At 40.7% G+C, this 26,885-nt stretch overlaps 1 protein-coding gene across 1 annotated transcript in view; it reads left to right on the top strand.

Annotated features, from left to right (window-relative positions):
- xpr1a (xenotropic and polytropic retrovirus receptor 1a) overlaps positions 1-26,885 on the top strand; it is a 67,487-nt gene that overhangs the window by 19,883 nt on the left and 20,719 nt on the right. The window contains exon 3 of the mRNA XM_051377979.1: positions 26,518-26,619. Within this exon, the coding sequence (XP_051233939.1) occupies positions 26,518-26,619 (102 nt within the window). The remainder of the gene's footprint in view (positions 1-26,517; positions 26,620-26,885) is intronic.

Here is a 26,885-nt window from a genome sequence, read left to right as displayed (position 1 = left end):
AGTAACAAAACACATTTGTCAGGCTAAACTCTTTGTAACTGTTTGATAATTGCATCCAGTTGATTAATGCAGGATGGTTAAATAATCAGATGATGCTTATTAAATCCTGTAGTTTGAAAACAAACCAAAATATAAACTGCAACCTGCAACAGTAATCATTGGGATTTATATTAAAGCTGCTATAATGTAGCCCCCTGCTTTTTCAAGGCTTACTGAAAGATACTTAATTCTTCATGAATGCTATGTAATATTCATGTTTGTTTTTATAGTGTTTTTATTAAGTGCTTTGTAGAAAGAAACCTGACTTCTTCCTGCTCATGTAAATCATGTTAATGATATGACTCTCAAGCACCACAAGGTCAGTATGCTCCTAATCTGATTGAGTCAGGAAATTGCTGCTAATCTAATAATATCAAGTATTGGATTCCTTCCTCCTTGCCTGGATGGCAAAGGTAGAATGGGCAGTATGATGGCTCATTCATAAATTAGAGTTACAGTATTACAATGAAGAAATTTCCAATGGGGAAGTGAGTTGCAAAATTCCATTATCTCAAATTAACTTTACCAACAACAATGTGCAATTTGGCCTCAGTTTATGTTGGTAACTCAATTGTGATAGCAGTAAATGGCTATTCACAAATGACATGTGTGACACTAATGTGTTCATTCAGGATTAGGGTTGCATTTCTTTAACAAGATACATTTAAAAGGATACCTTTTTATTTTGTCTGAAGTCTTTATTTTAATTCACACTTTCTTTCTGTATCATATTTTGATTCCATGTTTCATCCTCACTCTTTTGTTCTGCCTCTTGTTGACAGTCTTTTAAGCCTCAAATGCCTTTACTTCCTTTTTATTTGCTTTCTTTATCCATCTTGTGCTACCATGTCACCTTTTATTGTTTCTATCTGCCACCCAGTTGATCATCTCTGCTTCTATTCCTCCTTCAGGTCTTTTGTCTGTCTCCTTTTCATCCTTCTTCTACTCCCTCCATTCACATATATCCATTTAATAAACATGTTATATAAAGTTATTAAACCAGAATAGAACTGGAATATCGCTGTAATGTCTGACATAATATTGGGCTGTGCTTTTTATAGGATGCATTCAAGATGTTCCTGGCTATAATGTCAGCTCTGCCTGACTGCAGAGTTTCCAGACGCTGTGCAAAATTTGTTCTCCCTCTCTGAGGAAAATGCCTTGTTTCATGTCTGCTAATCTACTAGCTTCTGAATATCTGCCATGTTACAGAAATATGTGCGTGTGGGTTTGTGTGTGTCAGTCTGTTTTTTTCCCTAAATGTTTTTCTACTTACATTCAGTTCATTTTGTCCTCAAAGTGAAGCCGTTTAGTGTGACTCTTATCGAGAGGCTGCAGCTGCCGTGGTGAGAATACCACGGCAGCCTGGAGGGACACCTTCACACCAATATGCACACACACACACACACACACACACACACACACACACACACACACACACACACACACACACACACACACACACACACACACACACACCTTGGTTTATCCGCACCCAGCTGACTAAGGCATACACCCCTAAACAAGCATGAATAATAGCTTGTTGTTATATTTACCTGCAATCGCTGAGGGATTCTCTCATTAATTTTACACTAATTAAGTTACACACTGCTATAAGCATGTTTCATGAGCATGTGACATTTGTATAGCTACTGATTATGCCATTTTTCCATCATAATTTCCACCATCAGTCATGAAAATCAACAATGTTATGATCGTGATCAATATTGTTGTTCATACAGTATTTTGGCTGTGTGCCACTCTCATTAAATGTCTGCTGTTGCCTCTGAATTTGAGAAGTGGAGCTGTAGTGGACTGTGTATAAATAGCATGAAAAATAGCAATATTGCACAAGTCTTTCCATGATATATATACAATATGGTGACGTATCTCAAGTCTCATCGGTGATGATATATTTCAAGCTACGGCAACATCCATGCTGTCGGTGTGCTGGCTATAACGTTACCTCTTTGACCCCCACTGTTAATGGCATGGCCACCCTGTAGGTTAATGGATACTGAATTTCCTCCACCTCTACAGTGTGGGATCGCTCTGTCTGCCATGGTTACAGTAGTGGAGCCTGGGCTCTTATTCTGTTTAGATTAATGGCCCCAGCTTGGACTATTGACACAACACTTATCTTGTTTTTATGGCTCCACCGGCTTCTATCTATAAACCTTAGAGGCCCATGTGTGTGCAGCCACACACCTAAGAGCACACACACAGACACACTGTGGCTCCTACATGTACATTTCAATTACAGTTATATATGCTGTTTACTCTTTGTAACACAATTGATGTTCCCAGCTCAATCCTAATGGCTCTGAGCTCAAGATAATGTAAAGAGCTGACCTGGTCTTTTACACAGTGCACCCAGACTGCACAGAGACAGACAATGATATTTGATGCTCTGGCAGGTTTACATAAAATTGCTTTTTTTCTTTTTCTTTTTTACAGCCAGCAGTGTGACAGTATCAGTCTGTTGGTCAGACACTACATTGCATTTCACTACACATATTACTTGTGTTCTTTTTAAATACTAATATCTCCAAATATATAATATATCTCCAAGTAACTATTTTTACTGAAAATATAATATACTTACCCCCTTTTTACCTTTAACCATCACAAGCTCTGATTTGTCATTATCTTGTTGTTTACAATCATTATCAACTATTATCGCAAGTGGTCAAATGGTCCAGTTCCATTACGCAATTATTTATTACCAATACACTATTTCAAGTGCCACTTAACAACTCAACTATACCACTAGTACAACTTTATCAGCATATATAGGCATCTTGGACCACAATCTCTGTTCTAGGAGACCTCACACAGACTGGTCCATATCAGAGAAATGCACTGGACATACCGTTCAGATGACTGTTGAATAGATTGTCGTGTTCCCCTCAGACTGAATTGTAATAATTTTAGTGATCCCTTAACATTTCATCTTGCACTATCAAAGTCAAATTAAACATTTTTACAATACTCTGGTTTATGGTAAATTGACTTTTCTGGTCTACTGACCAGTCAGATCGCTTTGCAACACTTTCACAGACACATTCATACACAATACAGTGCTTTCTATCCAAAGTGCTCATGATGATGCTAAACTCACCCATTCACACACACTTACACACAGACGGCACAGGCATCCAGGTTGCAGTATCTTGCCACTTGACTTGACACTGTGTGCTGGACTCGGGGAGCTGGGAATTGAATCAGCAACCCTCCAATTACTAGATGACCGGCTCCAGGACCTGAGCAGCAGCTGCCCTGGTTTATGGCCAAATACCCACAAAACATTCCCATCAGCCTCAGCTGTACTTTGTGTTTAGTAAGCCATGGGCATTTTAGAGCTGTCTTTTTGAGCCTGTTAGCGCGCTGATATTAGCATTTAGCTCAAAGCGCTGCTGGCAGAGATCTGGCTGTAAACTCTGTTTAGGGTTGAAAGCCTGGATCAGAAGTCCTTTCAAATGCCAGAGAGAAGCAAATGTAGAGAAAGACACCAGCTTGTTAACTTCAGTTACAGAGAAGGTACGCCAAGCTCTGTGTATTGGTAACGTTTGTATTGTTATGCAGCTTTGCAGCAGATCAGAGGAAGAGAGAATGAGAATGAGCGGATGAGATGTCCCTGTAGGCTTCGCTTCCTCTGTACCTGGAGGATCAAACACAAGGAGTGAACCAAACATCACAGGAACCGTCAGCCACAGTTAGACTAACAGATTGCCTTGCCCAAACTTATGTCTGTCAAAGTGAGGGGGATATTGTGTGTGTGTGTGTGTGTGTGTGTGTGTGTGTGTGTGTGTGTGTGTGTGTGTGTGTGTGTGTGTGTGTGTGTGTGTGTGTGTTTGTGTGTTTTTTTGTTTTTGTGTGTGTTTGTCTCTCAGAGAAAGAAAGAAAGAAGGAGGAAGAGAAGAGAGGAGAGGAATTGGTGTGATACAAACTATTACACCTCCACCACATGCAACCGACACACACAACACACACACAAAAAACACACACACACACACACACACACACACAGGGTCTGACCAGCAAGTATGCTGGGTAATAATATGCTCTAATAGAACTGTTTTCATCTGTCAGATCCAGATTGCTTACTACAAGCTGCTGAGTCCCACCAGACCAAAGCGAAAATAGTCCAATATCTCGTTATGTTTTTAAAAATTGAATATGTTCAGTTCCATGCTCTTTTACACTTCATAGCTCATGGCCCATGTTTTTCTGCAGGGATAGGTTAGTTTAAATGTTATTTGCCACAGTTTGAGGGAGAGATGGAGAAATTTAGATTGAGGCAAATAGGAAGCACACATAGTCCTCTCAATACTGCATCACTGAGAAATTAAAGTTCTGAGGGTTCAATAATAGCCTCTCTATTTACTGCAGCTGATTTAATTAGATTTAGGAGAAGAAATGACTGCTTTATTGAGTAGCTAATGGGAATCCAAACAATGAAAACACAAAACAAACTTCACTAATTGAATTTCTGTGATATGTAGATTAGTTGTTGAAATGACCGGCCCAGAGCTGGTATTCATAACAGCTTTATTAAGAATCAGGTGTACTGATACTTGCTGTAATTTCTTCCCCTCGGCCCAGGCAGGTATGATGTGCTATCAGGTGGGTTTTAACCCCTTAGCACAGATGGTAGCCAGACAATCGGGCATTCACAGAGCCTGTTGGCCGTGATAATAGCTCCCCGCTGAACAACAGCTGCTTGACATCAGTCATGATTGGCTAAGGTGGGAGTTGATGCTTGTGATTGGTTGATGGTGGTTAGATACAGGCTGCTGATGCTAGCCGCCCAGTTGCCTGGATACAGCCATCCCTCACTGTGTTAGTGGCCTTGGCAAAGTGACGGACAGCATAAGTGCTCTGCAGAGGAATTTGTCAATCTGTTGATTCTGCTGAGAATCTCTTTATCTGTCTTTGTAATGGATCTGTATCGTTCTCTCTCTTCATCTCTCTTGCTCTCATTCTTTTTTTTCTCCTTATCACTATATGCGTTTGTCATTGGATTGATCCATAACTCTAAAGAAGATTTACTGTACAATATAGGCAAATATACAAGCAAGTGAAGAAAAATTGTTTCTCCGATTCTTGTGATATTAATTCATGCACCAGTTTCTTATAATGTATTTGTATCCTGTTGGTGTTGGGACATAAGGACAGTGATGTTGGTCTGACAGCCCCTTTACTTCATCACTTTAATCCAGAGCAAGATAGTTTGTCAAATTGCTATTACGTTTGGTGTGGATATACATGGTCCTCAGGGATCCTCTTGGTCCTTAACAGATATAACTAAAGTAATAATAGTTGTATTTCCATTAAATTTGCAGTGGTTGTTCATGGCTCTCACTGGTTGAAACTGAGGTTTCAAAACCTTTTTGGGCCTTGTTTGCAGAAACTACTAACTCACTGTATATAATCTCATATGTGCAATACATTATCATTTTGTCGCTTCTATTTGTTAAGACCAAAAGCAGTACGGTAGACACACTACTCTTGTTGGGCCTGTGGCCACTAACTGCACTATGTGGTTCCTTCTACAGTGCTGCATGCTCTGGCCGCACTCCAGACTCTGAGCCCAGTAGACCGCCTGCTAATTTGTTTGTCTTGGTTGACAGACAGAGGACTTCAGGACTACACATTCTCCTGGCCACTCTTGGTGTGTGTGTGTGTGCGTGTGCGTGTGTGTGTGTGCATGTGTGCATGTGCGTGTGATAGAGGTTTAGACAGTTAGAGGTTTCGTCTCTCTCTGAGCTTGGCCACAGATTGCTGCTGTTGATTCGTATTTCAGGCACAGTGTTAATCGTGCACACACACACATGCGCAAAAATACGCACCGTATTTCACTTTCAGAAACACAAGATAGCCTTCTAACCTTTGCAGCCATGTCTATTACGCAGAGAAAAGTGTAGAAGCAGTGAGGCAATGTGAAAGTGAGATAAAGACCTAAAAAGAGAGAACACAGAGAGGAAAGCATTTGAGAATAGCAGCAGAAAACAGACAGAGAGAGATTTACGCCAGAGCTCTGCAGCCATTTATCTGTGGACACTCAAAGTAGATTAACTCATTAAACTTAATGTGCTCAGTGGTCAGTTGAGTGGCCAGCGGAGCGTAAACAGACCTACAGATGGTTCTCCACAACTGGACTGTAGTTAAATGGGACCTTTATGATGTCCCTTGACCTGCTTTATCACCTGCTGTGAGTTGGATATGTGCCGTTCAGCAGCAGCAGAAGCATCGAGGATCCATGTTTGTTTCCCTCTGTGGGAATTATTTGAACTGACCTCACCTACCTGCACTGCAATGTACTCTTTACAGACATGGCTAAATGACTAAATGACTTCCTGTCAGCTCCCGGTGTTAACGTCACCTCAGCTACCTCAGCCCCTCCCACCCTGATTATCTCTCAAGGCCAGTGACATGCTCCTGTTGAACCCTCGCCTCAGTTGCCTTGACAACTGTTCTCTCACTGGGCGGGGTACCTCTCACTTTCTCAGTGATGGTGCGATAAGTGCTACAATTATGTAAATTCTGTCCAACCAAAGTGTTTTTGCAGATAAAACATAGGTAGCTGAAAAGCTCTTGGCCTGATGCTTTCAGCTCTTAAGTTCTATAGCTAACAATCCGTCCTGCGTTGTTGCTTTACTGCATGCCTCTAAATCTATCCTTTGTTCATCTTTTCTCTCTTCCACTCGTCATTTTTGGAGAACAGAGGAAACGGGCAAACTGTCCACCGAAGTAGATCAATGGATAGATACAGTATTAGATATACAGATGGATAAGCACTTACATGTTGGCTAAAAGTATGTCATGGACACTTAATGTTTTGCTCCATTGTGGGCATTTTTGAGGATACTGTATAGAATGGTTGAAAGTAGTGCATTAGGTAGATTAGATGCTACTTCATGATATTAAACAGTTTACATCAGTTTTAGCTCACAGAAATCTCAAATATTGGCTATGAGCTGAAAGCACAACTATCGGACTGTTAAAAGGAAACGCAATGACGTGAAGGTCCAATTGTAGTACAGTAATAATAGTAAATATACAGACATCTACTTCTTGAAATAAATAACATCTGTCTTTGTATATTTCACTTATTTGTCCAGAGCCTGATTTGATTAGGATGTCCCAGCCAATAAAACAAATCTGGCTACTACTGTATGCCAAGCAGTTTGTATTTGTGTTTTGTTTTGCAGATCTATCTTAATGATGTGTGACATTTCTTCTGTTGACTCTTCTGTCAAAGCCTTTAAAACTTTAGGTGTACTTTGCAGCATATTTCCTAAGCCTTGTTAGAACGTCACATTTCTTAAATTGATTTATTCTGAGTCACCCTCTGCTCTTTTATATCATCTGTTTACAACTGAGCTTTCTACAATCCTGTTTACTGTGCTTCTGTTATGGTTGTCTGTGCATGTGCTTGTCTGCATTTTAAGAGAGCTCTTGTTCCCTCTTTCAATAACAACCCTGTCCCTAAGAGACAGACTCTCGGGGGCTGCACAGTCACACCAGCAGTGTTGCAGCAGAGTTTGGCACAAGCTGCTGTTACGAGGCTTAAAGTGTATCCCTGGAGAGCTAAGGCTTGGATCCTGGCCTGTCAATGTGTTGCCATTCTTCTCCCTGTTGTCTCTGTTGCTTCACCACTTTCTGAATCAAAATGTAACTGTTTGTAATGTAAAACTAAATAGTACACTGTATTATGGAACTGTGGTATTATAGAAAAGAGGAGATAGAAAGTATTGCATCCATATGGCGAATTATGAGATAGTTAACAAATCGATGGGAAAGGGAGAGTTTCTGTGTATGTATGTGTGTGTATACTCACAGATGTTGTGTGTGTAGATGAAATGGAGTAAGGAATGTACATTAGAGTTGATTGTTCTCCACAGGGAGTGATGCTGCTGCTAAGACCACAAAGAAGATGCCACCTGTGGAGCTCTGCTACTTCAGCAGTGGTGTTTTTTTAAAGACAGTCGCTGCTTTCATTTTGAAATGTAGATTTGTCTTTCTTTTGACTCAGCAGCTTTCTGGCAAACTGGCCTGAATGTAATTTTCATTCTTGTGCCTGCATGCCTGCATCCCTTGTTGAGAAAATGTCTATACCATCCTCAAGAGCCCTTGGATAGGAAAGGCGTCATTGAGTATGTGGTCATTGAGTCTGAGTCTGGAGGGTCCCCTAATTATCCAATACAGAGAGAATGATTACAACCATTTATAAACATACACACACGTACTCAGTTAAATGTTACCATAGAGCTCTTTTTAATGCACAACTAAACACACAGATAATACGTGAAAATACAGTCCTACCTGTGGATGAAGGATGATTCAGTTGGACCATGTTTGTTGGCGCATGCATGTGTGTTTGTATGCACATTGGTAGATGCTTGGTTGAAAGGGATCTTTTGAACTTTGGGGCAGTGCTGGTCTTTTGTTGTTCGTGACTGTCAGTCGCCCACGCTCTCTACACCCCCCTCTCACTCACCCAGCATCCACCCATCCTCCCGTCCTCTCCCATCCTCCAACCACAGCTACAGGCTCTTTCATCTACCCTCTGTTGGATGAGAAGTGGAAGATGTGTGTGTGTGTATCCTTGTTTGTGTCTGTTCTTGTGTACGTGTGTATGTGTGCGTGGGTCCCCACAGTAGGGGGACTTTTCATCAGTAGCAATTTGACCTTTCACCTTGTTTGTTGTTGTCATTCATTGTTTGACTGCCCCATCATGTTCACATTAGCAGTCTGAACACTGGTCGCTGCTGCTGTTGCTGCTGCTTCTTGCAAATGGGAAATGCACATGTGCGTACACACACACACACACACACACACACACACACACACACACACACACACACACACACACACACACACACACACACACACAATAACATATTCTGGATCAATTTGGCCCCTTGTGTCCTCCTAACTGGCTCTAGAATAACATTAGAATATTAATAACCACAATATCAGTCTCAGAGGTGCCAGTTGATGAAGGTCACTATGGACAGGACATTGCGGGAGCTTGAGGTGTGTCACATGAAACATATTGTCCTGGATTATATCTGAGGGCTTCCTGTAACTTTGTCATTACAAAATTAAGAAACCATTTTTAATATTGTGAAATCATTTTTAGTTTTGAAACGATTTGTCAGTTAGTTGATTAAAATATAAATGAATATTTTGACATTAAAATGTCATTTTTATCCAGCAAAAAATGCCAAACAATGGCTGGTTCTAGACTGCAAGAAATACTTGCAGGCTTTGAACTGTTGGTCGGACAAAACAAGCTATCAGAAGATATTGGTACTTCAAATTTTTTTTTGCACTTTTCTCTATTTTCGGTTATTTTCTGAATCTATTTATAAAAAATAAACAAAGTCATCAGATTAATCGGTAATGAAAATAATCGTTTGTTGCAGTCCTAGCATTTAGTTGCAAGATAGTTCCAAGGTTGAACATTCATAAATTACTGAAATGAAAAAGGGACTGTGATCTTTTTCTTCTTCTGATTACGTCTTTAATTAGACGTGAAACTGGCATGAGGATTTCCTTGCTCAGGATTTTCCAGAGGGACAAACAGGACATAATAGAATTCTCTACATTGACATCCAGCTGTATCCATGGTAATACAATGAGGCACCCATTACCAGGCCAGGGCAGTCAGTAATGTACACACACATACTTACCACACACAAAAACACACATGGAACAGACACACACACACACACACACACACACACACACACACACACACACACACACACACACACACAGCCTCATTAGGAATTGCGAAGGAGGGGCTAAACCCTCCTTCATGAGCTGAACAGAGGAAAAATGAGTTGAGAGGTGGGTGGAGACCATAGGAGAGCAAGTCACTTCAAAGACAAAGCACTGTGGTGATTTTCTGTGATTGCATATGAAAGGGATGTATACATGTACAATGACTTTCTGTAGATGCTTATTGTCATAGCTAATCATTTATTCTTTGATTGCAGAATATCATTTAAGGGAGAAATGACCTTCATCTACCCTTTTATTTGGTTGATAAATTGACTGAAACCTCCAGCTGTGTTTTCTCTTTCTCAGTATTGTTATCGTCCTCTCAGCAGACGCCTTGTTTGTCACTTGCTCTGTTTTCTGGCCTCTATCCATCTCCTGCTGGCCCCGAGGCCAGAGTCCACTCAGCTGTAATCACTCCTCTTTAGCTAACCAGCCCACACAGGACCTTTGCACTGTCACTGCCACTGTTTATAGTGAGGAAGGACTGCAGCAGTTTGGGCTCTTTCGCAGGACAGTTCATAGGCAGACTAGACAGACAGCTGGGGGAAGTGTTATGTAGGAAATGTCTGGTAAGGAGACTAATATAATTCAGACTGAACTTGCCCTCAGATAAAGTTACAAGTGCGTATTGCCTGAAGTCTGTGTTTGCCCTACAGGCAAAGACTGTTGAATTGGATAACTGTTCCGTTTAAATGTTCCTGGCTGTGACTTTGCAAGTGTTTACATACTGTATATGTGGACTACAGGTAGACAACACTCGTGTGAAGCTTCTGACAGGCTCAGATATGTACAACATGTTGCACAAGCATACACACCTGATGAGTGGCTAAAAGCAAATGAAGCAGTGAGACCACTGCAACTTTTTTCTGTAAAACATTAACAAACACTTGCCCAGAAGCAGACCAATAACCTTCCTATTTGTAAAAAGAAAAACTTCAGACCCAAAGTAATGCAGTCAGCCTCAGTCTGAGTTGTACAGAATCCAACAGCAGAAATATTTTGCCATCAGGTTATATTTAGATAACTGTAAATGTGCTGCTAGTAGTCACATTGCCAGTTAATTAATTGATTAATGAATTAATTAACTGAATTAATTTATTATCAGTCATCAAAACATTTTTAAAACAAACCTAAAAATTACCCAGAATAAATAAAATGCATTGTTTGTCAATGTACAGGTCTCCTCTAGAATATATCAGAAAAGAAAGCTCAACACACACATAAGATGCATTTGATGATACTGATTTCATGTGTAAATCCATCATCAGGCATATGAAATATATAGACAAAATGAAAGTGAACAGAAATGAAGACTCAAAGATGTGCTATGTAAATAAAAGTACAAGGCAATACAGGGCAGGGTGTATTGTGTATAGTCTGTGTTTGCTCCAGTGGCATTGGTTTTTAATTTATTTTTTGAGTAATTTAGTAAAATGTCACTACTAACATTCGACTGATGTAACTACAGTATGATGGGTAGAGCAGTGTCACTAAGTACAAGTATACAAACAAGCTATGTGCTAGTTGTGTAATTGATTAACTAAGTGTAATTAATTACTTCCACTCTTGTGTAAGATCACCATCTAAAAGGTTACATTTACAGATATTTGTATTCGGCACAGCCAGCCGCAGAGTGGATACCTGTAGATCCAGCAGGGCGTCTGCTGCCACATCCATCACAATAGAGGTGTTTGTGTTGAGCACAGCTCTGCTCTGTGGCATTTAGGGTCCTTAAAGGACAGTGGAAGGCCTGCTGTAATGAATAAGCCATCAGCTAGGTTGGGGCTCCCAGCCGCCACAAGGGCCTTCCCTGTCACATCCATCATCTGCTGAGGGGCCGTTCTGCACAAAGGGAAGGCCGCTTAGCCAAAGGAGTGGGGTACAGGTGTGTGTCCACAAAGGGGGATGGTTTATTTGAAGGTCTTATGTCCTGCTAGCAGGGTCCGGGGAACTAAGGAGCAGGGGTGATTGGAACAAGGTTTAACCTCTTTTTTAGCTATTTCTTAAATGTGAATTTAGGAACAACAACTGAAGAAGAGAGAGGGAGGGAAGGATGAGGGAAATACGGGAATAGGATTGTCAGTAGGGGGCGGGGAGATAGTAGTGTGGGGGTGAGAGGGAGAGGTTGTCCTGGTCCAGAGGGATTTGAGAGACACAAAGAGGTGCGACTCCCAGAGGACTCTCCTCCATCAGCCCACCCTGCTTTTATTACTGGCCTGATTAAACTCACCCGCCAGCCAGTAATGTAGCTATAATATATGATCTCTCTCTCTCTCTCTCTCTCTCTCTCTCTCTCTCTCTCTCTCCTCTCTCTCTCAGGTATTCTTAGATGCATATAGACACACCCCAGTGATTTGTCACATGACTAGCTTCCATGGTAACAGAGACAAAGCCTTATTAGCATACTTGATAAGTACTGTATATTTATGTCTACATACATATCTGCAAATTTTTCACCATCTAATCTGTGGTGCTGAAAAAATTGATCCGTCTCACCATATTCATAGTATTTGAGGGTTCAGTCAATATTTATGAACATCAACTACCCTAAAAGTAGAATCTCTTGAGTCTGACATATTAAGTCTTCAGAAGACATTTTGTGGGGTTCCACCTTTAACATCTTAATTAGGTTTGTTGTATAGTAGCTCTACAAAGCTATGGCAGTGTTTAGTCAGCTGATACAAACATGACATACAGCATAACTCCCACATCTGTGATATTTCCTAAAACACATCCAGAGATTCCAGGCGAAACTCAAAGGAGAGAAGGGTTTTTTTTTTCTTCTGTACACTTACTCTCCCAGCGGGGCCTTCAGTATAAAAGGCTTTTCATGTTACTGTGCCAACAAGTGCCTGGAGTGTTGACTCCGCTATGTAAAGGGTCAGAGTCAGCCTAAAGGTTAAAATATTGCCCAATCCGTCTGTAGGAGTCTAGACGGTGGAAGTGAGTCCTCTCTCAGCTGTTTCTGAGGTGCTTTTGAGGCATTTCATTTCCTCCCCTTAACTGTGTAATGGCTGTGCTAGAGAGCACGGAGCTATGAATGTATATAACTCCATTATAACAGACACATGATGCACATGATACTCAGTGCTGCTATCTTGGAAAATAACAATTGTGCTGCAGTGTAGTAAACATAATGTCACATTTACAAATAAAAACGCTGTCCTCTGATGGCTTTTAGAAACATGAATGCAGTTTAATTTGTGTTCTGGGAAACTAGGCCTGCAATATTGTTTTATTTGGCCATCTTTCATGGACTAGTGCTTTTTCAGTTTCATTTCACAGTCAGTTGGCGTGTACTGCTCTTTTCCTCTGCTCAGTGAGACGTGCAGCCCGGCCTAATCAGAGATCAGAGTATTGATTTCCAGGCACACAGAAAAAAGGGCTGTTGCTTGCTATGCAATACAGAGGTACTGAGTAGGCCTAATCAACACCTATTGATTATTACATGCTGACCGCTTCCTTCTGGTGTGCAGTTCTGTGTTCAGCATGTCTGCTATGAAATGTGTGTGTGTTTTGTTCTGTGAAAATAAAATGCTGTCATTGAACATTTATCTTAACACAGAAATAAATTGGGAATAAATGGGTAACAGTGAGGCTGCATTTTATCAAATAATCAACACAGGCACCCTCAATCATGTTGCTATCATAGAGCCATATCCAGACATTAGTGCGTACACACACACACACACACACACACACACACACAAACACACAAACGAAAAAGAACACCTGCTCATTCGCATGCATGCACATAGTCGCACAGTGATGTGAAAGCAATTGGCTGCAGCAGAGGAGAGGCCAACTCCCGGAGTTGGTTGCTAATGGCTACAGGATCCAGGGGAGCGGGGAGAGATGTCGATAATGACAATGTCACTCCCAGCCAACCAGCTCTCAAAAATGGGACAGGACACACACTTACTCAAACACATGCAAGTCTATTGGTGCATTTATAGTACGTACACACAGACAAACACCTAGACGCTGAAATGGAAGAGCAATTTTCTTCCAGCCAGGTGGCTTTGTGTTATTATAGCTGTCAAAAAGCGACTCTGCTCCAGAGGGCCAATTTGGCTCCAGGTCTTATGTTTGAATAAAGGGTTTTCTTTTCTATTTTACACTGCAGGTAAAATAATCAACATATGATTTCCCTAAATATTTATTTAAATTTAAAGGTCAGCTTTTCTTCTTTTGTAAATCACTGCTTTTGTCTTTGACTTTTATTCATATTGCCACCATCTTTTAACTGTTATCATATTAGTGTGGGGAGAGTCTGCCCTTTTCATTAAGCCTGCCCTGGTCCTTGAGTGTATTATGGGTGCTTTAGCTGTGAGACAGTTAATATCCTTATTCCATCCATCAGCGTTATCAATTGTTTCCAATGTGCACAACAAATGAGGTGGCAGCAAGCATCAGCCCTTTTTGTTATGCAAGTCACAATTTAAATATTTGTTAGTCTTTAGTCTTATATATATTTATATGGTTTTATTGTTCATATTGGGAACTCCTCTGTCTTACGACATGCTGTGTGTTTCCAATGTAACAGCAGGCCAATGGAGCAGGCCAAGAGTACAATGGAGCTGATGGAGATGATGTAAGGTCATGCAAAACCTACAGGACAGCTTCTCTGCTCTCCTGTTAAAATTGGGTGCTTGTTCACTCAGGCCTTAAGATTGAATGCCAATTGTCACCAAGTGAACAGCGCATGAACAGAGAAGTGAGACATGGCATTTTCATTATGAGCTTGTAATAAATGTCAAAAGCTGTTACATCTCTATGTCTACTGAAGAATAGTGTTGCTCCATCATCTGTCAGGTGCTGAAAAGTAAAGCAAAAAAAAAAATATTCACAATATTCTTCGTCCCTTTTGAAAGTAGGACACAATTTGAGTTTTACAACCCCTCCTTCTGACAGTACATTACTGCTACATGTAGCGCAGTGCAGCTGCAGACAGGACCCTGATGACTTCACAGTACAGACGTGGCCCTGATATTTTCCGTTTGAAGGCGGTGAGTCTAGGATGCCGCCCTTACTCTTTCCACTTGGTTGAGTATGTTTCAACTGAACAAGCTCGGTGAAGAGGAAAGATAGGGAGGGAGAGAGGTGAGAGAGGAAGTAAACATACATTCTGCCACAAAAAGAGCTGAAGAAGAAGAGAAGAGGAGATAACGAAGGTGGCGAAAAGGAGAAGAGATGATGAACAGAACAGAAGAGAGATTAGAGGTTCCAGTTCTCTCTTCCTCTCCAGCAGAGCGGTAAAATGAGACATCAACAGCACAGTCAAGCATTTCTGATTCTCTCTTTTCTCCACAGACTAGATGATGATTAATATCAATCATGTTTGCGTAACGCTAAGAGCTCAACATAAACCTTATTGTTATCTTAATGAGCCATGACCATGTAGACCAGCCCTGACTAATAGGGTTAAACTGTTGGAGGCAATCCTAAGAAGAGATTGAAGACTCTGTCTGTCTATTCACAGGCTTCACGCTATACAATTTATTTAGTTTGCTTTTATCCTCCTGAGGAGATACTGTGGAGAGAGTTGTTCTTTCATTAAACCCCAGCAAAGCTCTTATCACTCTCTTCTTGTGCCTCAACCTACATTTGTAATGTACCATAAACTTCATCTGTATTTAATGGTCATTAAATTGTGGAATAAGGACTTTCCCCCTCTCTTTACCTAAGATTAGATTAAGCATAAAACCAAACAATACAGTAGAAAATACATGCAATCTCACACACAAACACACATACAAAGTCACACAAATGCACAAATACCCCTCAGGCACTGGGCATATCCTGTGAATTCAGACTATGCAGATGAGATCTGGTGCCCTCCACCCCTCTCTCAACCACCAGCCTTCCTCCTATTTCCCTTGTTCTCCCTATTCCTCTTTCTCTGGTACTCCTCATTTTACTCCTACACCCTCTATCCTCTTGCACACCTTCTTTAATTTCTTAATTAGGTTTTGCTTCATATAACCGTCATTTTTCCAGCTCAGTGAATAAGTGAATAATTTTGCACGAGCAGCCTGGTATGTTGCCATCCTGAGTTCTGTGCTGCCATATTGTCTAGTCTGTCTTATAGCAGGCTCATACATATGCAAAATGTTTGTGTGCTATGAAGTTGAAGTTCTTGCAGTGCCATAGTGTCCGTAGGTATAAATCTATTAATATTATGCAAAAAACTATGCTTTTGCTTCACTAGGCTTTCCAAGAGTTTAAGAAAGGTTTCTAATGTCAGAACTGAGGTTTTCCATATGCATGCAACCTTTGGACCCAACTAAGCTTGATTTATGCTTTCTGTGCCAAGATGTGCATTAGCTGGCATCCCAGCTTCTTTAACATTAATATGGGGACCACAAACTGAAATGTAATACAGTGACACTGTAGGAAAACCAAAACTAATAAACACAGAAATATTTGTATAGTACTAGTTCCTGTGATTCAGCTAGTCCTGGACAGAGGTGTGTTTACATAATGACATTCAAACAGTGTTTTGAATGAAATGATATTGCACATTAGACTTAATTTTTAGGTAAAATGTATAATTCTATCCTGGAGAGTCTCTTTGTCAGAGCAGAGTCATCTTACAATCAACGTACAGGCTCCACAGTGGCTGTTCTGTTTGAAAGAACCTCCATGAAATCAGACCTGATCTCTTAAGATTAGATTTGCTTCAGTTAATGTTTTATAAGGGATCCGTGCAGTGCGTGAGTTTGCATACTAAGACATTGATACTTATCCACATCCCTTATTGCACTGCTGCCTCAGGAATAAAGTCTGCATTATCTGAGCCGTGGCAGACTGTGTATAGAAACATGATATTGACAATAAATATCACATTATAAAGCTATCAATGAAATGGCCTAAAATGAGAAATATAACAAATGCAAATCAAAACAAAGTTTGTTCAGACTAGACAGTGCGCTTCATTTTACTGACAGACAAATATATAATTAAATATTAAGGATCCCAAAGAGCTTAAGATGTCTTACAAAGTTTGAGAGACGTGATTGAAGCTGAAAAGTCCAGGCGAACATTTTGCCCGATGAGATGAATCAGACCGCTTTTAATTCACACTGTTATCAGTTTGCCTTTTCCTTCAGTGTCTATCTACCTATAGAGAGATGTAGGGTGTCAGACTTTCAGAGAAACTATCCTGATCTTCAAGGCCCTGCATGGTGCTGCGAGGAGACAGAGATATCTGTGTCGAACTGTCCCTCGCTCTGACTGTCAGAGATAACACTTCACAGCAGCAGCTTAGTAAAATAAGAAGTGGCTGGAAAGAAGGGAGGGAGAAATACTGGCCTCTGAAGAATAAAGAGCAGGAGTAATTAACTCTCCCATCAGCACCCTGGTCAATAGTACGGCATTCTGTGGACTTCCTGTTTGTCCGATTGGAAGAATCTGTGGCCTGCTTCTCTTTTCTGTCCAATTCCACCTCATCCAACTTCTTCGCTCATCTCGCTTATTCCCATTTACCCTCCTCTGTGCTTTCGACCATGCACATTTAGCCTTCCACTGAACTCCAGACTGAGTCACTCCAGTGCTTTTTCTGTGGTGTGCTGCCTCAAATGTGTGCACAGGGATACAGGAACTAGCAGAGCTTAATACAAATATGCTGAGAGAAGGCAAGGGTAACTGACAGGGCAGATTTTAATAGGGCTGGATCCCAAACTTCGATACTTTTATGACACCGACCGAATTGCACCCATACTACCAAGTATCAAACAATGTCACACAGAGACTCGGCCTGTCTGTTTTTTGCAGTGCAGCTAATCTGTATCTGCTTGTCGATTCATCCGTTCACCTCATCGTCCGCTTGCATGGAAACCACAACGCATCCTGGCGCAGATACATCGGTTGGATACTGCATTGGTGACACTAATCTCGGGTGCCCACCTTGAAACTGCAGCGATTGCAGAGATATTCTGTGCTGTCGGGTTGAAGATGTCTGTGAAGCATCCACGTTGTAGTAATTTATAGTTTCTCTGGACAGACATGTGCAAAGCGTAATATGCAACTTGACTGATTGGCGGAAGCACAAAACCTTCCTGTTTTACAGGAAGTACTATGGACAAAACAATAAGTCTGTGTAACAACAGACATGACCCACTTCATGTGGTTCTCAAAAACTTAGAAACTTTGCCTATTAGTGTACTTTTATCAGCCCCTTGTCTCAACATCTATGTCTTGTTTAGGGACTCACTAAGGTAATTGCTACACAGTGCACAATGTTCTGTGTCTTTTATACCTACTTGTTCATATAGTTAGCCTACTTTCATGTAGGTAAAAGTCTCTTTCACACACACACACACACACACACACACACACACACACACACACACACACAGATTGGTAATTTCCACTTTATCTTTCTTGGTTCCACATAAAACTGCCCTACTGACCCTTACTAATATTAACACTAGACTTTTTTCATAGCATACTAGGAAAAGCGCAGACCTTAATAACATTAACAATGGCTCCATTTTCTTCAAGTGTCCCAGTAAGCCATGACAGTGAGCCAACATGCACAATACTAGGATCCTAAAACTGAATCAGCTAAATGGAATTCAGCCATTGTTAAGTTTACTATTCACACCTGCAGTTTCCTATAGTGACATTTCAAAATGCCTTCTGTAGAAAAGGCCTATTGCAACCCATTTGTCGTGTGAGTTCAGCACCTTGGACAGATCCCCAGTATTTAGAGCACCACACCAGCACTTTACATTACTGCATTTTCAAAGCATGCATTCACTAGAACATAACTATACAACATAATGACAACAAATAACACTGAACAGTAACAAGTTGTCTCACTAATTTGTTCCAAGTATCAGAGGATTGATTTAGTTACTTTCTTCATATCATGTTTACCGAGCCAGTCCTGTCTCTTCTTGCCTTATAGTGTTGCTCTCTATTTATTTTGAATTTGTGGTGACTTTAGATAATTATCATAAATGTTCAAGCATCTTCTCTCCAGTAAGTTGAATTTTATTGTTCTGTGGCCATTAATGCACATTTGTTTCCATTCAGAAATTGATACATAATACTATAAGTAATTCAGAGACAGTAGTAATTACAGTAGTCCCATCTAACAAAGTAGCATTTGCACTGTATTCTCCACACATTAATACACTTTTAAAGATGCTCAACTATTAAACCTATACAAAGAGAATATGTTACGGCTTTTTGGTGTTTTACTCCTGTTTTTCTCTTCCTCCACCAGTATGACTCTCCCATACCATCTTTCAGTATTTTAGGGTGTTGTGTGTTTTTCGTCTGGTCCTCAGGATTATCTCACACCCCATCTGGCCTCTTGTTTTTGCTCTTTCCCTCTCATGAAACATTGACTTGGCTGCTAGTAATACGCAGTCCTCATCCCATGTGCCTCACACTCTCACTCTCTCTCTCTCTCTCTCTCTCTCTCTCTCTCTTTCACACACACACACACACACACACACACACACACACACACACACACACACACAAGATAGAGATATTAACACTTCTCTGAATGTGTTGAATATGTGGTTCTCTCCATCGTATCATTCTCTACTCTACGCTGGGATCTTGTATTTTTTGGAGCTGCTTAGCTTGCAGTCTGGCAGTATTAATAGTACACAATGGATTGGGAGCTACAGTAGTTCCTCATCGTGCCTCCGGTCCTCCCTGGCTGGCAGTCTAGCCCAGTGAGTGTGCATTCTTAATGCTCCCCTGGCCACGATGAGAGAGATGATTGGTAGAATTAATTGTGGCTGGAGGGCCGAATGGGAATAAGTGGAAGGGGAAAAAAGGCGAGATGGAGGAATGGGAGGTGTGGGGGGGGGTTATCTGGCTGGTTTTAGTGTTGTGTTTCCTTCCTTACAGCCTGGCACAAGAGGATGTTGAAGTTGTTTTTATGCACCCTCTCTTTTTGTCTCCCTAGATTAATATAAGCACGCAGTTAACTCAGTCCTATTCTCTTTCATGGCTCAGTTTGTCCTACTCGTCATTCGTGATTTACACCTGTGTGCTTGGAGGGAAGAGATAAGCGAGGGTAATACAGCGACAATCATAATGTAATAGCCTCCTCAGGTCCCCCGACAGTAATGCTATCAGAACATAGTTCCCACAGTGAGGTGTCATTAAATGAGACAAATGGACCTTAAAAAATGTGTGTGTCTCTGAATGTGTGGGCCTGTTTGTTTTAGAGGATTGTGAAGAGATAGATGCTGTGTCCTCGCTCCTCTCCCCAGGCTCCAGTGTCAAGAACGATGATATCTGAGCTCCTAACCCAGAGGAAACCATTGCTTTCTTCTTCTTCTTCTTCTTCTTCTTCTTCTTCTTCTTCTTCTTCTTCTTCTTCTTCTTCTTCTTCTTCTTCTTCTTCTTCTTCTTCTTCTCAGTGCCTTTTCACTTTTCCTGTCTCTCAAAAATTAATGACACTAGATTTTCAGCATGAAACAAGTGATGGAGCAGAAGGATAACATTGGATTATAGTGACAAACTCTCTCTGAGCTGTGAAGGATATGATACAGAGTGACATGTACGTGTTTGTTGCTGCTCTCTCTCACTGTCAGCAGATCTCCATGAAGGATTTATATGCTGGTTTTATGGGGTCGCGTCATAGAATGCCTGTATGGGAATATAAGAAGTTGGGGGTGGGGTATGTGTGTGCGTGTGTGTGTGTGTGTGTGTGTGTGTGTGTGTGTGTGTGTGTGTGTGTGTGTGTGTGTGTGTGTGTGTGTGTGTGTGTGTGTGTGTGTGTGTGTGTGTGTGTGTGTGTGTGTGTGTGTGTGTGTGTGTGTGTGTGAAGGGTTTCGGGGGTTAGAGTAGTAGGGTTCTGGGGAAGCTGTCTCATCATTTATTTATACAATCTACAGAAGAAGGGGTTAGCGGAGAGAGGGGGGCTGTCTTCTACAAGCCGCCCTGGGAATACTGTAGGTCAAGAGTTGTTTTTCTAGCTACCAGCACAATTCTTTGTCTGAAAAACTGAACTGGGTCTACTCTCCTCATAGCTTGTTGTACCCAAGAATGTCTCATTATCTTTAACACAAAACCCCTTTGGTACTCTTGATACACGGCTGTTGAGGCACATGCATCTCCTGCTTGTTTAGACAGCCCAGTGATTTAGCTGTTGGTGCTGATGATGCTGAAACAAAGAAACAAATGCTTGGGTTTTATGGCTGAGCTGATTAATGGATATGTTGACACATCATCAGCAATTAATTTATTGGGTGAAAATACCAAACATTTGCTAGTTTTAATAAATGTTCATTTTATATTATATTATATTTAATACACAACCATAGTTTTTCATTTATTTGTGTTTTTTAACCAACTGTCAGACAAAATATATCAATGTCAATACATCCCTTTTGGCTCTGGAAACTTGAAATTGATTATTATATTATGTTATAACTGGATCATAATTGATTAAGCTTAAGATTAATTCTCTTCCCTGGTTGGTTACTTCATCATAGTTACTGAATGTCCTCACAGGTACTGTAAACACAAGTCCATTTAGCTTTCTGAAGGCAAAAGGGAAATAGTGTTTATTGTTGACACTTGAAGCATCAACACACAGTTTAAAGACACACACACACACACACACACACACACACACACCTACACACAACACACACACACACACACACACACACACACACACACACACACACACACACACACACACACACACACACACACACACAGCGTATATCACTACACAGCCCTACAGGGACAGAACCATTATCAGCCCCTACTGTTGGCTCCATCATCGTCTCTCTCACACACACGCACACACACAGACACACATGCACACACACGCACACACACAGACACACATGCACACACACACACACACACAGACACACAAACACAAACACACACAAACACACCAAATGCCAAGGCATTCAGGGCTGCAGGAGACAGAAGGGTGCTCTGTGTACCCTGGTGTCTGTATCTGTAGAGGCAGCGATCCCTCTCGAGACCTAGAGAAGACCGCTGACAATAGAGTTGCAAAAACTGAGAGAATTTTCAAATTAAAAAAATTCAGATTTGAAAAACAGTGAGTGTGTTTACATGTGCTTTAGTATCCTGGTTTTGAGCCTTGTCCTGTTTTTGACTTGGGATGTAGCATGTACATGGAACATGAAAAACCTTGCTATTCATATCCCTGTATACATGATCATAACAGTATCCAGGTGTCTGATTGTCTGCCTGCAGGTGGATCTTGATTTCACACCATCTCAGCCACCAAGAGATGCTTCTGTAACTGTTTATATGCGCAAAACATAACCAGGATACTATTGTAGACAAGTGTAAACACACTCAGTGTTGCATTGTAAAATAAAACACAATTTGCAAATCTAATAGTATGGTTAATGGTATCTGTGTAGAACATCAACAACATATTGATTGTGGCTGAACTTATTTGTAGGCTCAGAGCATTAAAGCTTTTCTATCCTGTCACTCTTTCCCATGAAACTTTTATCTACCATGAAGTCCTTTTGGTGAACACTGTCGGACTCCAGAAAGCCATCTCTATTATCATCCACCCAGACTTGTGATAATGAGAAGCCATACTGTGTAGCTGAAAGAGAGGCTGTCAGGTTTACATGGGCACCGACACCATAGATTGAATTAAAGAGACAGTAAGTGACTTAGTAGTTGCATGAATTCCGAATGTTTTTGTAATTAGGATTCATTGCATCTACACTGTAGTACAGTCCATCGGCGGAGGCAGGTAAGGAGTTGAGACAATGTAATTATGAGATGTTAATGATGCTTGTTTGTGCTAATGCTGGTTGAAGGTAAAGTGTGTGGCAGGTTGGGGAGATACAGTAAATGACAGCATTGATTCAGCAGCTGTAGAGATGTTAGCATAGAGTCTGTTGGTGAAGCTTCAGTAAAACACAGCTGTGAGGATGAACTGGCTCTGACTGTGGCCTTTGTTCTTACACATCACACGCCTCATGCACATAAATGTGTGAACAAAAAGACGTGTGCATGTACTGATATGTGGAAATGCACGTACACACCTCCACTGATGTGTTCGGTAGCACATAAGGTCAGCAGGAAACAGAGACGGGGGTGCAAAGTAATTTCATAACCCCTTATATATCTGCAAAGTGCCCTCACATCTACACTTTCATCCACCACAGCTCCACTCCACCAACACACTCACTCTGTTAGTTAGTATCAAAGTGAAGAAAAAAGCTTGACAATGTGAATGATATTAGAAAACTGTTGAAATTACAGGTAATGTAAAGGGACCAGTGTGTAGTATTTAGTGGCATCTAGCGGTGAACTTGGGAATGAGAACAGGCTGTGAAGTGTGTAAGAGAAACTACGATGGCTACGAAACTCACAAAAAAACACAAAAGCACAATCTACAACAACCAGTGTTTGGTTTGTCCGTCCTGGACGACTGTAGAAACATGGCGGTTGAACATGGCGGACTGAAGGTGACCTGCGGTGTCTGTAGATAAAAGGCTCATTCTAAGGTAACACAAACATAAGGATTGTTATATTCAGGTCATTATACATTAATCAAAACCTGCCCATGGATATTATATTCCATTTCTGCCAATAGAGCCTCCTAAATGTTACACACTGGACCTTTTAACGTGTTCCTGTTTTTTCCTCCAGATTATGTGACATCAGGTGGTTCAGATAGTTCAGCTGTTTAAATGGTACGCCACAGTTTCAGATAGAAGAAAGAAGGAAAATCCCAAAAGTCCTCAGTTGTCCAAACAGGTGCTTTAGATCAGAAGCTTTTGTGAAAAGTTGTTTTTTGAAAATTTGAGGTTTTGAATGCCTAACTGACAATAGGTTTTTGGATTATTTTTATAGCTTTATAATAAAGCTAATGTTTGATGTACATGATCCACAGTTCACTAACTGCTCCTCGTCTCTTCCGTTCTATTACTCTGCGTCTCTATCCTTTAGTGCTCTTTTATGCAAAGTGTTCATTAACCACGTAACCTTTTACTTTGAATTACAGTATAGCTCATTTTGCTGCTTGCCTGCAGGTCTAACTAAAGGAGCACGTTGGACCATTAGTCATTCTGTCATGGCACACTGACTGGCCCGGTTCTCAGTCATTCAGCTAACCTGCTGGCCAGCCGATCGCTCAGCAAGTCAAGCATGCATCCCTCTATCCAGTCACCCACCCTTCTGCAGCGGCCAGCCAGGCGGTGGTTGTAATGCTGAAAGAGTTGTGACTGCAGCTGAACTGTGCAATTGTTTAGACATGTGAGGCAGATTGGGGACCATCTGCTTCCTTTTCTGTCTCTCTCTCTACATTTCTGTCACTTCTTCTTTCGGCAGCTTCATCTTCTTCTCTTCCTCCATTCTTATCCTGTTCTTGTCTTTTGCTCTCCACTAAGGGGTTTTGTCAGGGAGCTCTGACATGCAAGTGACCTGTTGAACCAGGTAGAGCATTATATATGGGTGACAATTTAAAGGAAGAAACAACACAAACCTCCTCGTCTCTGGAACTCTCTCCATTCTCTTATAGTTGTTTAATTGATTCATTTCTTTCTCATCAAACCATTTATTGACCCCTCAAGTCTTGTATTGAATCATCAGCATTTGTCATGTTTCTCTACTCATTTGTTCATTAATTTATTAGTTTTTCCTTTAATTTGTCACCTTTCTGTACACCTCTTTTTCCTGTCCTTTACTTAAACTCTTGTCTATCCTTGCCACTGAATCTGTACCACTCAATGTACTAAAAGATATTTTGTTTCCTTGTTCTCTGTCTCTCAGTCTCTATAAAAAGTCACTGTTGATGCTAAGTGGAAGTTTGTTCTTGTTTACAAACCACTACTATAATCCAGCCCCATTTCTCAATTGTCATTACCGTAATGATCTCGTTTTGGATGTTTAATGAGCACTACTTTGATGTACTCATTGAGTTTGAGTGAACATAGAGTGAAGGTTATTGCAGCCGGTCTCATCTGCTATAGGAAGTTTTCCTCTTATATAGGAGGAGGATTTTTTTGGCCGTCTGCAGTATACTTTAGGCTGTACAGTGTTTTCACAGTTTAATTAACTTAATTGATTACCTTATCGGGTGTGGAGGCAGTTTCTCATGTATTTTCCTTGTAGAGCTGCTGCACTTAAAAACTGCTGTTAACGTTTTTCCAGCTTTTCATCACACCTGCAAATAAAAGTAACGTGTGTGTGTGAATAGAGCAGTGATATTGACTGGCTGCTGCCTCGGGCGTCTCTTTCTTATTACTGTGTTGAATAGAAAACCTCTTCATCTCCCAGCTGCAGCCTAGGCTCACTTTATATAATAGCAAATGTTTACGATGTGGCATTACTACTGGATCTGACATTATATCTACTTTATCCAGCGAAACCCACATCTGTTTTTATTCTGCTTGAACTAAACATTTTCATGTGACATTTAAATACTGGTGACAGACCAGGTCTGAGTGATGAGAAGGTCAACTGCTTCTGGAAAGAATATGTGAAGCACACAGAGATTATAGTTTGATATTTGATAAATATTTGTGAGACCTGGCTGTCACATTGTTTTATTGCAGTTTAGGTACAATGTATGTTAAAGACCCATACCAGTAAAGAACCACTGACATGAATTGAAGTGTTTGTGTGAACATAATGCAGAAGTTCACACTGTGTGTTTGTTCGTGTACAGTATGTGGGCTTGGTGGGTAACTCAGTCAGGTGTCAGGTATCCTGCTGTGAATGAGACAGAGGATTATTTGAGACAGAGCATCAATGCTGATTGAATTGGCTGCTCCTGAAAAAGACATGCAGGGTTTTGTCAGACCGAAGAGAGACGGAAGGAAGCTGTTGATCTAATTGTAACACTGAATGGATGTCTGTTTGGCTCGGTGCAGACAATCCTACAGGAACGCACCTACAGGAATACATTTTTTGAAAATTGGCAGAGTTGGACATCTAGTAGGTCATGAAAACACAGACACCCAAATAAGCAACTGTGTGTCCCCCTTGTTCACTCTAGTAATGGCTTACACTGATAGTAGGCAACATCATTCAAAGTTATGTGACGGGCTACTCCTTCATTCACACACAATTACTGAGATCATGCAATGGTTATTTAAGATATTTAACAGTATGGCAAAGACTTTAACTCATTATTGAACCTAATTCTGCACTAACCTACAGTTAATGTACTCAGATACATGTCTAACTCAAAACTGTAACAAAAAAGAAAGAGAAATAGCAGGTGAACAGGAGAACTCTCACTTACCTCTGTTTAAAAAAAAGAAAAGCAGGTATTTGTTGTAGCTGAAAGTATTCATTATTCAGCTGTTTATCTTTATAGCAACTATAGATTCTCACCTTCTCTGTAATTATTTGTCGTCTCACCTATTATCACTTAACATGGTGTACAATTACATGTAAGCATGGAGAGATGACATGAGGGGTGATTTTAATGTCTAACCTCATCACTTTTGTTTTGGCCCTGCTGTATGTATACTGCTGTCTCCTCACTGTTCTTGTTTAGAAAAAGTTTTGACGTGGCTTCATCTTTCAGTACTTCTCGCCTCAAATAAAAAACAACAATCTAAAACCCTTCATTGGGTCAAGGTCATAAAAGTGCAACAGTGATTATGTTTATATTTATGTACTTTTTCCTTCGGCGATCACCTAATCACCATTTGTTTGTCTCTCTTCTTGTTCTTTCTCCAGTCACAGATGAAGACACCGTGAAGAGATACTATGCTAAGTTTGAGGAAAGGTTTTTCCAGACCTGCGAGAAGGAGCTGCTGAAAATCAACACATTCTATTCAGGTATTTATTTACTTCAATTACACTCGAGGTAACGATTGCTGGACACGGAGTATATAAAATCAAAGTCAAATAAGGAAAGCTGTTTCACATCAATTGTGTGATTGTGGGGCTGGTAGTCAGAGGAACCAATTTTGAAGCAATATCACCATAATTTAATAAAAGAATATTCTTTATGATGGATTGTGCTCTGTAATAATCCTTCCTCCCTGATTTTAAATTAACTTAACCTATTATTGTCGTAACAGTTTGTGTGGTATATAAAAATA

Source organism: Dicentrarchus labrax, unplaced genomic scaffold, assembly GCF_905237075.1.
Source record: "Dicentrarchus labrax unplaced genomic scaffold, dlabrax2021, whole genome shotgun sequence".
NCBI lineage: Eukaryota > Metazoa > Chordata > Actinopteri > Moronidae > Dicentrarchus > Dicentrarchus labrax.
The sequence above is the reverse complement of the archived record's forward strand: the minus strand, read 5'-3'. Positions and strand labels throughout refer to the sequence as shown.